This window comes from Gymnoscopelus microlampas (assembly GCF_963454915.1).
Source record: "Gymnoscopelus microlampas genome assembly, chromosome: 3".
Classification (NCBI taxonomy): domain Eukaryota; kingdom Metazoa; phylum Chordata; class Actinopteri; order Myctophiformes; family Myctophidae; genus Gymnoscopelus; species Gymnoscopelus microlampas.
In genome coordinates this window covers 25745825-25759294 of record NC_139940.1, presented here as the reverse complement: position 1 = coordinate 25759294, position 13470 = coordinate 25745825, and the positions used below count along the sequence as shown (strand labels likewise).

Here is a 13470-nt window from a genome sequence, read left to right as displayed (position 1 = left end):
AATTATTTAAAAAATGAATATGGTAGCCAACAAGTAGGCCGAACATTGTAGAGTTGGAAAAGGGGTAAAAAAACGGGCAGAATAAAGATAATAAGTAGTGAAGATAACCCTAGGTTACGTATGTAACCCAGGTTTTATTAGTATCGTAAGTGAGCTACTTACTATGGGATATCATCGCCCCCCCGGCGATACTACAGAGCAACACACAGGACTCCCGAGCTCCAATTTCATTGGTGTAGGGTCAATGTGACGCAAAACACCGGCGACAGGTGGTGGTATAAATACCATCGCGTCACAGGAGCTCGACCTCGGTAACCTTCCACTCTGCACGCTACACTGCGCACAGAGGGGGTTAAAAGCGTAAGTATCTCACTTACGATACTAATAAAACCTGGGTTACATACGTAACCTAGGGTTATTATTTCGTATCTCCAGTGAGATACTTACTATGGGACACATACACGTCCCCCGGGGGAGCCCATGTTTAACCAACCCCACCCAAATGCATGCCCACCGACTCGCCATTGAACCCGTCATGGCAAGCGGAGGTCGCCAGGTACACCTTAATGGTAGAGAAAGCTAAATCATGATCTAACCTGTCCTGCAGGTAGGTCAGAATGCTTACTACAGAAGCCTGGAAAGCCTCCACCGGAGGTGACTGCTCCAGGCACCAAGTCTCGAACATATTCCACCGAACGTCATACTGACGTCTGGTAGAATCCGCCCTAGCCCCCTGTATATTGGCTACCACCGCAGGGGGCAGGCCTTGCGAGTTTAAACTCAACTTTTCACGGGGTAAACCCACAGGTCTAGGTCTTTGGGGGTCTCGTGGAAAACCTTGTTCCCTCCTGGTGTCAGAAGGTCTCTGAACAGGGGGATCGGCCACGGCTCGTCTTAGAGGAGGGTAGTTATCTCCGACCTCCACGTGCCCCATGCTGGTGCTACTAGCAGAACTCTCCCCCCCTGGGTCCTGATCCTCTCCACTGTCGGACGGATCAGACCCAGAGGTGGAAATGCGTACAGTAGACCGCTCGGCCAACCGTGCGCTAGAGCGTCTACTCCCAGGGACTGGTCCTGGATCCTGACTGAGAAAAAACGCGAGCACTTCGCGTTCTCTCTGGATGCAAACAGATCGACCTGAGCCCGGCCGAACCGGGCCCAGATCAGATCCACGGCCTGCTGGCACAGCGATCATTCCTCGCCCCGGGGCCCCCCTCTGGACAGCAGGTCCACCCCGCTGTTCAGGTGATATTGTCCGTCCTGACCAGGACATGACACCCTTTGATGCGGCTCTCGAAGTGTTTGAGAGCTAGGAAGACCCCCAGCAGCTCCAGGTAGTTGATGTGGGCTCTCCTCTGGGAGGAGTGCCACACCCCCCGGGCTGAGTAGACCTCGTGAACAGCCCCCCATCCTGAGAGGCTGGCGTCCGTGGTGATCACCTTCCAGGACACTACAGCGCCTATCTTGACCCCTTCGGACAAGAAGGCCGCCTGCATCCATGGTCGGAGTGACGTCACAAAACGTGGTGGCACTACCACCGTCCGAGAGCCCATGGAGTGCGGTATCCTGAGAGACCGCATCCATCTCTGGAAAGGTCTCATGTAGAACCTGCCCAGCTGGACCAGGTGTATGGCCGAGGCCATGAGACCGGCAGCTTGCATGCAAGTTCTGTACGTGACCCTGCGCCCCAGGCGCAAGGATCTCACGCATGACAGAAAGCTTGTTATCCTGTCCTGGGACAGGCGCGCCACCATCTTGGTGGAATCCAAGGATATCCCCAAGAAGGTGGCTTGTTGGGACGGAATCAAAACGCTTTTCTGAGCGTTCACTGTGAAGCCCAGGGACTGTAGCTGCGCAATGGTCAACTTTGTGTGCCGCGCCACCTCTTCCCTCGACTCCGCTGCCAGCAGCCAATCGTCTATATACGTCGCCAGACACAGACCCTGCTGTCGCAGCGGGGCTATCGCCGCCTCCGTGCATTTCGCGAACACCCTGGGGCTCAGTGACATGCCAAACGGGAGCACCGTGTACTCGTACACTTTGCCTTCGTAGCCAAAGCGTAGGAACTTTCAGTGCGGTGGGTAGATTGGGACGTGAAAGTAAGCATCCTTGAGATCTATACTCGTCCACCAATCCCCTTGACGTATCGTCTGCAACAACGTCGCCGTTGTAAGCATTTGAAAGTTGAAAACCCTCAGAAACCTGTTCAAACCCTTGAGGTTCAGAATAGGTCTCACCCCCCCCCCCCTTTCTTTTTCACCAGGAAATACCCTGAATAAAAACCCAGTCGGTTCTGATCCGGAGATAGTTCCCTGATAGCGCCCTTGCTCAGGAGAGCCAACACCTCGTCCCTCAGCGTTATGGCCGCTTGGCCCGACGCTCGGGAGAACACTAATTTGGTTGTTAGTGGAGGTATGCTCGAGAATTGCAACCTGTATCCTTTTAGTACGGTGCGTAGCACCCAAGGATGCGGATTGCAAGCTTTCCATTTGGAAAAACATTGAGCGAGAGGATTCACGGGGAAGGTGGGGGCTACTGACGTCACCTGCCCTGTCGGGTTCTGACCATCCGCCCTGTAGCATTGCACGTTAGCGCTAGCTGGGCTAATGTCGTTTTCGTCATGGAGCGAGCGCCCGTTCCCATGGGAACGTGAGACGCTGTCGCTCTGCGTGACGAGACAACGGAACCGAGTTGCGGTGTTGTACCTATCCGAATTGCGACACCCCTCGGGGAGCGTTGATGGAGTAGCACCGGGGTTCGTTGATGTGAGTTCCGTCTCGCCTCGTCCGCCATGTTGGCGAGGTCGAGGGGAACGGACCTTTTGTGTGGTGTGTTTACCCGGAGCGAAACTTGTGTTCCCCCTGGGGAGCTTCGCTGGTGTAACACCGGGGTTCTCCGAGACGTAAACTTCCGCCTCTCCTCCGCCATTTTGAGATGACTGAGGGAGGCGGCCATTTTGTGCTTCTTCCGAGCCCCAGAGGCGTTTTGCCGCCATCTGCCGGACGGAAGAAGGTACTGCAATGGCGCAGATGGAATTAAAGTTTCGACTACATTGAACCCCCTATTTACACAAGACATTTGATACATTTGATTCATTAGCAAAGGTTTCTCTACCTGCGTTTGAGTCATCATGTTTACAGCATGCACAGTATTTGACAGGGAATCAGCTGGGCGCCCGACAAAGACGGGCGATGAATGTCACTTCGTCTGCCTCCCTTTACGAGCAGGCCCGCTGCTGTCCTTGTGCTGGGGCCTGGGTGAAGGTGGAGGAGGTTGAGCACGCTTTTCATCCTTGCGCCTGACATCCTGAGCACCGAAGGAGCCTTGAGGGCGCTCCCAGGAGCTGGCTTTGGTACTGGATGCCCTGGACGCTCCACGTTTGCGTCCAGATGTGCGCCTGCCACCCGCAGCCCCCTGTTGTTGTGGCCTAGCCGCGGTGGGGGCGGTGGGTGGTGAGAGGAGGCCTGCGGCTGTCTCCTTTAGCTGTTTCTCCGCTACCTGGGTCCTGGTGATCAGGTCGGCTGCGGTGTCAAACAGGTTGTTGGCCTTGAGTGGAAGGCCTCTGAGACCCGTGGTCATGATGGCCTTCGACTCCGAGCCCGTCCACATCAGCGCGTTGCATGTGCAGAGAATCGCGAGCTGGACCAGCTTCGCGAGCTCCACAGCGTCGTCGACCGAGGTGGAGTGCAGGTCCGCCGCTGTGTCCGTCTCCAGCAGAGGCCGGGCTAGTTGCTCTTTAAGCTTCGCCGCGGCCGAGCCCTGGAGCAGCGACCCCACGTTCATGGCCTTGACAGCCGATGCAGAGGCCTTGTACAGCGCGGCGTGTGCGGCGGTGGTGGACCTTTTCTTGTGATTGACGAAGACGGGGCCACTCCCGTGGCTCAGTCTCACCGACCCTGATTTGGCCATCTCGATGGCAGTGGCGAGGTCCCTGTCCATCGGCGGGAGGTCCCCGTCAGGATGTCGGAGGCGAAACCGAGAGGGATCGGCTCCTTCCTGACCGCCCAGGAGTACTGCACTGCGTCCCTGACGCCGCAGGCCTCTGGTAGCAGCTTGGACTCGATCACTCGAGGGGGGAGGGGTGCCAATGCTTGGAACCCCGGTATGGGGACCCCGACGGACGCCTTCGCTGGCTCCATCGGCTGTGCCAGGCCGCATCTGGCCACAGCCCTCTTGAGCACGACGGAGACGGCCTCCTCGGATATCCTCGCCTGGCTAGGAATCTCCGGGGATATCGCCGTCTCTGGAACAGGCACAGGAGGACCCGGGCTGGTCATCGTTACCTCCTGTGACTCCTGTTCTTGGTAGGATGTGAGGCCTCCACCCTCCTCGTCCACCCCCAGGATGAGGACATCGTAGTGTCTCCCCAGGCGGCGATGGAGGTAGTGGGGGAGAAGACGAGGTCGTCGCTCTCTTGGGAAGGCCCGATGGCCTCGACAGCGGCGTCCGGGTCCGGAGATGAGGATGCGGCCCTCGAGGCCTCCTCATTCCGGATCTTGCTGACGGCTCCACTGGCACGTGGGGCCGAGTGGAGAGAAGGGCCCAGGGCCCCCAGGCTAGTGCTAGCCGCCGGCGCCCTTGGTGCTTTGGCGGGCGACGCTTCGGGGCTAGCACTGCCGTTAGCTGAGGCAGCTAGCGCCGTGGCCCTGGCCAGGCGACGCTCCAGCTGGGCCTCAGACAGGGCCCCGCAGGGGCTGCAGCCGTGTTCCGCCCAGTCTCGGTTACGGGTGACCCAGGCGTGAGCGAGCCCCAGGCAGGACAGACAGAGGGTGTGGTCGTCGTCTGCGGCGATGAGGAATTCACATCCCCGCATGCCGCAGGCACGAGGCGCCTACATCTTCTTTTCTCCGTCGAGCACGAGGCAAACAAACAAAAGGCTAGGTTAGCCTTACCGCTGTTTACAGCGCTTTAACGTTAGCGTTAGCTTTAGCTTAGCTGCGCGCCTCGTGTCGAGAAAACGGAGAGGATAGGAAAAATAAAGTAATAAAGTTGAAGGAACTCGGGAGAGTTATCGATTTAACTGAAACTTGTTTCACGAAAGCACCCGTGGAGGAACACGTGAGTGCCCAAGCTTTGGGTTGTGTTGGAATTCGTCAAGTTTCTCCGTGGTTTGTAGTTCAGCTCCGTGCGCAGTCGCGTTGCAGAGTGGAAGAAGAGGTCGAGCTCCTGTGACGCGATGATTTTTATACCACCATCGGTCGCCGGTGTTTTGCGTCACACTGACCCTACACCAATGAAATTGGAGCTCGGGAGTCCTGTGTGTTGCTCTGTAGTATCGCCGGGGGGCGATGATATCCCATAGTAAGTATCTCACTGGAGATACAAAATAATAACATTAGTTATTATTAATTGTGCAGCTGATTCTGAACTCAACTCAACTTCACTTTGTTGTCACATCACAAGTTTACAGGTGTAAAGGAGCTAAAGGGATAGTTCACCCCAAAATTACTTTTTTTCCCTATGGATCAGTCACTCCATGGAGACTTGAATTGATGGATATGTTTTTGTCTCATTCCTAAGACAATAATTTGATGACCAGCGGACCGGTTGGCAGCAGTTCCAGTAGGAGACACAAAGGAGACTCTTTGTGTCTCCTACCGAAACCGTCAAATTATTGTCTTAGGAATTAGACAAAAACTAAAGAATATCCATGAATTCAAGTCTCCATGGGGTGTGTAATCCATAGAATAAAAGTCATTTTGGGGATGAACTATCCCTTTAAGATTTTGTGCCAGCTACTCACAACTTGCAATTACATTTATGTAAATATGTATAAAAAATCACACCCCGTGTGAAGAGAGCGGTGCCTTTGATGAGCCCCGTATTGATGTTGTCATCAATGTTTGTCTTTTGGACAGACACACAGACAAAGCCAGATATAGGAGTGTTTGGCACCACTCAAAAATCACACCCCGTGTGAAGAGAGTGGTGCCTTTGATGAGCCCCGTATTGATGTTGTCATCAATGTTTGTTTATTGGACACACACCCGGACACATACACGGACACACAGACAAAGTCAGATATAGGAGTGGTTGGCACCACTCAAAAAACGAATAAGAATAAGAATCTCAAATCTCAAAACAAATATCAACAAGTTTGCTATGCATGAGGCCACGCACTCGGATTGGATACCATTTATTATCTGTGATACCCCAGTGTACACTGTAATATCCTCAGTGATAATTCACTGTCCATTTGGAACCTCTGGAGGTCCCCGGACCTCACATTTATGCAGAAATGGATGCGGAAATGTGAGGTGTTGTGTGAAACACAAGGCCTAGTTCTCGTCATGAATTTAAAATAGACTGTGCCTCTAATGCCCAATGCTGTACACCGATTGCCACGTATCATATACCGCCTCTGTTGGATGGAAACCTCATAAGTCCAAATTCCAAAACTTACTTTTCAGGATTCAAATTCAGAAACAGCAAAAGTAGCTGATCTACAAGCTCAAAGCGCTTGCGCTGCGTTTTGAGCTTGCGGATCTCCTACTTTTGATACTTTTGTGTGACGCTGTAGTATGATCATGTCACTCAAGTCACTCATTTACGAAAAAAACACAAAAAGTTAGAATATGGCGATGAGAGGTTTCTGCCCCACAGCAATGATATATAAAATATACTAACATTACACTTTCCTCTCTCTCAACCCAAGGAAATGGCAGAGCTTGGACGGGTCGACTGGTGCATTGATACGGCGTACGATGTCAAACTTAAACAATGTGCCAAAAAGGACAACAAGGCAACAAAAGAAGTGGACGGACCTTCTGGACTCAATTTCCCTCGTTGGGCTAGTGGTGACTATCACGCGGCGAAATGTGAACACATGAAGCGTATGATTAAAAAAGAGTACTCATAAGGAAATAAGTACTTTTTCCACCAATTTGGAATGTCCTCAGAAAAGTTAATCAATTACAGTAACGCGACTTTTGCCCCTGATAAGCAACGTATTATGCTGTATCTTGATAAGAAAGTCGTCTAAATGCCCAATGATAATTACTGGGCATTTAAATTACTAAAAAAAATCACTCTGTCCTTTGTCACAGGCTTTCCTTTAGTTGTACACGTTCCATTTCCACTTCCATTTCCTGTCAATAGAAAGTAGAAAGGAAGCTTAATTAGAGAGAGCAAAGTACAGGTGCTCATGCTCAAGGCTATTCTTCGGCACACATAACCTACCTACCTCTGTAATATCCTGAGCAACAACACCACAGGCACGCGCGCGCACGCGCACACACACACACACACACACACACACACACACACACACACACACACACACACACACACACACACACACACACACAGTATTCTTCCATGAGCCATCAGTCCTGGCAGTAAGTGCTGTCCTGGTGTTTTTACTGTAGGTGATTCTGAATTATTTTAGGATTGATTCTCTACCGAAAGTTATCTCAGTGACTTTAATCTGCCTTTCCTCTTCATTTGTCATCAAATTTGGTATCTCCACCTCATATTAAATTCATCTCACACAAACTTTTGTATAATATCTATATCAGTGGAAGTCTGAGACAGTGGCATATTGTAAGCAGCAGAATAAACATTTGTTTTCCATTATCTATTCTTTTACCATCTTTCTTTCATACCTCTCATTTTTGCCAGACCCAGAGGGTCGGCCTACATGAGGCTTTGTCTCACACACACACACACACACACACACACACACACACACACACACACACACACACACACACACACACACACACACACACACATCCCCTTCATCTTTCAGACCATTTTAAGCTGTATTTCTTTCAGACTGGGGTTCAATGGCACTTGTCTACGTTTCTGATTGTTAGTTTTAACTTCCAGGTACACTGTCTGTCGTAGCAAAGCATACATAATTGACTTATAACTATCCATTGCTGAAATTTTTGCAGGTAAAGGCAGTATTTGCCTTTACCTGTGTTCTGGAGTGACCCCACTCTGCATGTTTTCCAAGGAAAACAAAACAGCAAGTAGCCTACTTCTTGACCCTGGAGTGAAGTCTTGATAATGTTCCAATCCCCAGTCGATCTTCCACACATTACTATGTCATGTGCTTTGTAAAGACATATGTCCTTGTCTAGAAATCGCTATATATCACATTGACAGTAAAGAAGTGTACACACACACACACACACACACACACACACACACGCACACGTTCACACACACACACACACACACACACACACACACACACACACACACACACACACACACACACACACGTGTACACGCGCACACACAGGTCAGTACTAAGCCAGGGTTGTGTCCGGGGTTCAAGGGTAGCTGAAGGACACAGCCCCAGTTCTTCCTCTTAGGAGGGGTTTTGACATATCCTGTTATTCAGACAAATCACCTCCACCAACACTGGATAAGTCAGAACATGCTGACTGGACCCTGGATATCCTTCAGTTGTTACATCATAGTCTGTGTGAACTGCAGAGCTACAGGGTAGCAATCTGATAAAAGAAATTGTAGGTCTGTAAAGCATAAAACACACTTTAGGCCAGTATGCACTTCAATGTTCAATGTTTACACTCAGGATTCTGCTAGAATGTCTCATAATCTGTCCAAGTCACTCATAGAGAAAAAACAATTACCACCTGTTACCAAGTGGTGCCGCTTTATTTATGGGAAACATAGAGCCATCCAGAAAAGTAATCTACTTGCTTATGTAAGACTTGACATTAGTGAATTGTGATATATCTCATTATCTTATATTAAATGACTATTATAATGACTATTATGTCCGGTGTAATGTATTTGAATGAATGATCTGAATGTTTCTCCATGCATTGTCCATGTAGTTTGTCTGTATGTAGTCCATCTTAAATTATTTCTTCTTGCCATGAGTAACAGGCTCCTGCTGTACCACATTTCTAGCTGCCTATTGTTTTTGTTTAGTTTTTTTGCGACAGCACCACCTAGCAAATTGGTTCCATCCGCAGGCTTGCAGACCCATTTATTTATTTATTAGAATATCCCCTTGGCTAAAGGGAGGGCGCGCCGGCCGGCCGGCGGGCGGACCTCTGACGTCACGATCATGTCACCGTGTCACCATGACTCAGCCATAACCAGGACGGATCTGTTACCAAACGATCAGTTGTGTGCGAACAGATTCAACAAATATGTTTGGACGTTGACATTGTGGTAACGAGCAGCACAGACAAGGCTGGTCAATAGGAGGGTCTTTCACTCAACAACAGGATTGTGGGCAGGATGGGAGCCTCATCTTCAACCCCTGTTCCTCCAACCGCCAAGGCTGAGGCAGTGGCTTTCACACCACCTCAGGGCTGTCCCATGCACCACGATCAACAGTCTGTCAAAGTGTCTCCTCCGTCAGAGTGTCCCATGCACCAAGCACAGCCAGTAAGTGAATTTCCCATGCAGCAAGCAGCGCCACCAGCAGCTCCAGCTCATCAGGACAGGGCCTATGAGTTTGTGGGATGTCCAATGAAGGGAGCAGCGGCGGGCATGAAGAGTGTCATCGACCCGACAAACATGATGCCTCCTCCTAACCAGATACCCGCTCCAGACCAGCCCTTCCCCCTGCCCGTCAACCGGCAGGAGTCCATGATACCCCGGCACGGTTCAAGCAAGAACTGGGTCTACCCTTCCGAACAGATGTTCTGGAACGCCATGCTCCGGAAGGGGTGGCGCTGGCGTGAGGAAGACCTGGGTCCACATGACATGAGCAACATCATTAAGCTCCACAACCAGAACAACGAGCAGGCCTGGCAGGAGATCCTCAAGTGGGAGGCTCTTCATGCACAGGAATGTCCTTGTGGTCCCTCTCTCAAACGGTTTGGAGGTAAAACAGAGTTTTCTCCCAGGGCACGCATCCGCCACTGGATGGGGTACGAGCTGCCGTTTGATCGCCACGACTGGATCGTGGACCGATGCGGGAAGGAGGTGCGCTACGTCATCGACTACTACGACGGAGATATCAACAAGGAAACATACGAGTTCTCCATCTTGGACGTCCGTCCCGCCTACGACTCCCTGGACGCGGTCTGGGACCGCATAAAGGTGGCCTGGTGGCGTTGGACCTCCTAAAAAAGACTGTCCCTCGTTCTCTTCTCATTCGTCGGGATGTGACGTGTTGTGAGCTTGTAGGTGTGCTGTTTTCAGAACATGCCCAAAATAGGAACACCAGCTGTAAAGCACTTAATTCATACTCCATCGTACTAGGATCTACATGCTAACAATGCGTCACGGTGCTCGCTTGTTTATCAGTTCTTTCTGGCAAGTGACATTGTCGTACTAGTATAAATTAAGCTTAAAGGATTTAAGTACTTAAAGTATCTCACACACAGACACACTTCAAAATACTTGTTTGGACGGAATCCTCTTTTCACATTTGGAACTAGTGAAGCAAGTCAAGAACACTCAACATTACCTCAAAGGAACAGGCTGTACCGATATTCACCATGCTAATCATATTGATGATATTTAAACATTGAATTATTTCCTTTAGGCTTGTCATGCAATTAGGAGGTCTATTAAATAGACCTCCTGCATTGACTGAAGCTGCTCCTCTGATAGACCCAAGTGGAACCCATAGGATTCGTTGTTAGAATTATTGTTTGATGATAGATATTGGGAAAACAAAAGAACCCTTCCCTGGGTGCCTTTTCTCCTTCCAGACTGGGTAGGACGTTCTGGGACCCCAAGCCGGCTCAAGGTCCTGACCGTTTCCAGTCGTATCCCTGGTCACCGTCACAACCTCTGCTGCACGCTGTCTGTCTGAATGGCTTCGTAGTTTGAACCAAATGGACCCGCTCTCAGAGTTACGGAGCCACAAGGGTCCATTTGGTTCGTGACTGTTAGTCATATAGCTGGGGACCCCCTCTAAGGTCCCCGGGCCCCACTTTGAGAACCGTTGGTGTACAGCATCCATGCACTGTCGCTACAATCAGATTTTGGTCAAACCCACCTTATTTAGGCCATACCGTGATCCGAGTTGAGCTGAAATCGAATCGTCGGTTGGGGTTTAAGTGGAAATGTGCCTCAATTTCATGTGAATGCTTTGAAAAAGTCGTTTTTGATGTCCAGCACGCTGGATTCATATTGTTTATAGAGTTGAAGTGGGTTTGACCAAAGGGCCGTGTAAGTGTTAACCCTGTAAGGACAAGACTAAAATATTACTTTTAATGCAATAAGTCAGACTTATTGCATAACTGTTTATTGCAGTTACAATTGCCCCTGTGATGGGGGCAATTGTGGCTGGGGGCAATTGTAACACTGTGAAAATAAGTCATATTAACACACTATATCTCAAATAAAAGCACATCACTAAGTAATATGTATTGTATTGTATAATTTAATATTGTTACTTAAGAATGTTTTATATAAAATTACAATTATTGTTTTTTTATACAAATTATTTTAATTTATTTTTTGTTTTTCCAAATGTAAATTTTTTATTTAAATGTATTTTTACTTTGAAATGTAGTGAAATATGTTAATTTACTAACATAAAAGTATGTAATCCCATACAAAAAAATCTGCTTGCACTGTAACACATTGTTACAATTGACCCCGGTCACAATTGCCCCCCATCGGGCAGCCATGATGAAATCCCATATCCTAGCTAGAAACACCTATACTAGCATAGGCTACTAATGTTAATTTGTGACCAATAACATAGAGATGCAATTCATCTAAGTTTAAATTAGCTGTCGTCTAAACTTTAGACAGCAGAAGGGAAATACTACTTTCAAAAATGTACTTTTACACCTCAAAATCTGTTTTTGTTGAAAACTTCTGCTGAGATTAAATGATCAATTATTTTACCCTTCCATAGCATGTGCAGAAGAAGCCTCATCCCTCTAGCTTGTTTCTGATTAGAATTATTGAGTGTGTTACATTTGGCCCCTGTTACTTTTGACTCCAGTCTCCCCTATAGTTTTCTTTTTTTAAGAAAAGGAAGGAAAAATAAGTTCTCAGCTCTGAGAATCAGAATCCCTCCCTTCTCCCTCCCGGTTTGTGTGTGTGGTTTTGAATGCTGAGGGGTGATTTCGTATCGGAGGAGGGTTAGGGTTATGCTTATTTCATGGTTTGGATTGGAGGATTGATTGACAGCCCCAACCACTATCCTGTCCCAGTACTGTAAAGTCATCATCGCACATTGCATCGTAGGGCTGGCCAATAAATCCTTATTATATTAATATGATAAGAGACTAGATGTCATATGGGATTTGGATATTGTATATGGCATAAGTGTTATCTTGTCCTGGTTTTTAACTTGAGCCTTAATTTATACCTTCCAAAATTGTCCCGAACTTTCAAAAATAGTGAAAATAGACAATCTGGCGTCAGTTCAGCAAAAGCTAAGGTAAGGTTAGGGTATGCCACCTCATACCCTGATGAAGACATAATATGTCGAAATGTTGGTAACTTATAAATAAAAAAGTTTATTGCATCGTGGCTGCGAGTCTGTGCGACCTCTCCTTTCCCCTTTTTTAGTTTACTATTCCAGTGGTCAGCACCTCCTTACTGCTGGTGTGCGCTTTTGTTCTTCTGTTTGATAGGGTATGGCACCTGCCATACCCAATTGACACCCCTGCTCAACGAATCGCAATGCAAAGCACTCACCATATATGTGCATAAAAGGGACAAGCAAAGCAAAAAGCAAAGTTTGTTGTTTACCCAGGGTGTCGGACTAAGCACGAAGCTTGTTTCCAGCCGGACCCTGCATGGAAGCCTTGCTCAAGGGCTATTCAGCGGTGATTCATGATTGATGTGATGAATTGGGGAATCGAACTAGGGACCTTCCGGTATCAAGGCCGCCCCTCTAACCACTAGGCCACCGCTGCCACTAAGGACTGACAGATACAGAAATCTCCATATATGGGCATGAGAGAGAGAGAGAGAGAGAGAGAGAGAGAGAGAGAGAGAGAGAGAGAGAGAGAGAGAGAGAGAGAGAGAGAGAGAGAGAGAGAGAGAGAGAGAGAGAGAGAGAGAGAGAGAGAGAGAGAGAGAGAGAGAGAGAGAGAGAGAGAGAGAGAGAGAGAGAGAGAGAGAGAGAGAGAGAGAGAACCCGATCCTAAGTTGGCTAGAAAGTACTTCAATTTTTAAGTATAATATTCTACCCTCAGGCCACCAACTTGACCTCCCTCAGGGGACTGCAGCCGAAAGAGAGAGCAAGGGGAAGTCATTCAGGTTTTCCTGAACGGTTCTCCCTGCCTCCACTTGTCGGCTCTTGTTAGTGCTGAGTGTCAACATGTTCTGTCTGGCCCAGTCTGTCACCCTGTGTCCTTGAGGTAAGCACACAAAATGTCTGGATTATGCAATCTGCCAGATGGTCACCCTATCTAGCCCCTCTATACTTTCTCCTCTGGTGAGCACTGGGAATGAAAACATGAAAGCAAAAAACAAAAAATGAAAGAAAGAGAACGTGTGTGTGTGCGTGCGCGCGTGTGTGTCTGTGTGTGGCACAGAGGTCTAGCCCTAATCTTTTCA

At 48.8% G+C, this 13470-nt stretch overlaps 2 protein-coding genes across 2 annotated transcripts in view; both read left to right on the top strand.

Moving 5' to 3' along the window:
• Positions 1-7832, top strand: part of LOC311041982 (uncharacterized protein) — a 32733-nt gene extending 24901 nt beyond the window's left edge. Inside the window, exon 5 of the mRNA XM_084052481.1 lies at positions 6656-7832. Coding sequence (XP_083908607.1) covers positions 6656-6859 — 204 coding nt within the window. The 3' untranslated portion in view covers positions 6860-7832. The remainder of the gene's footprint in view (positions 1-6655) is intronic.
• Positions 7833-9225: 1393 nt separating this feature from the next.
• LOC311041512 (holocytochrome c-type synthase-like) lies at positions 9226-10063 on the top strand (the record flags this gene model as incomplete). The annotated part of the gene is made up of 1 exon (XM_084051914.1): positions 9226-10063. The coding sequence occupies one exon, from the start codon at positions 9226-9228 to the stop codon at positions 10060-10062; it is 837 nt and encodes a 278-aa protein (XP_083908040.1). The 3' UTR covers position 10063.
• Between the last annotated feature and the right edge of the window lie 3407 nt (positions 10064-13470).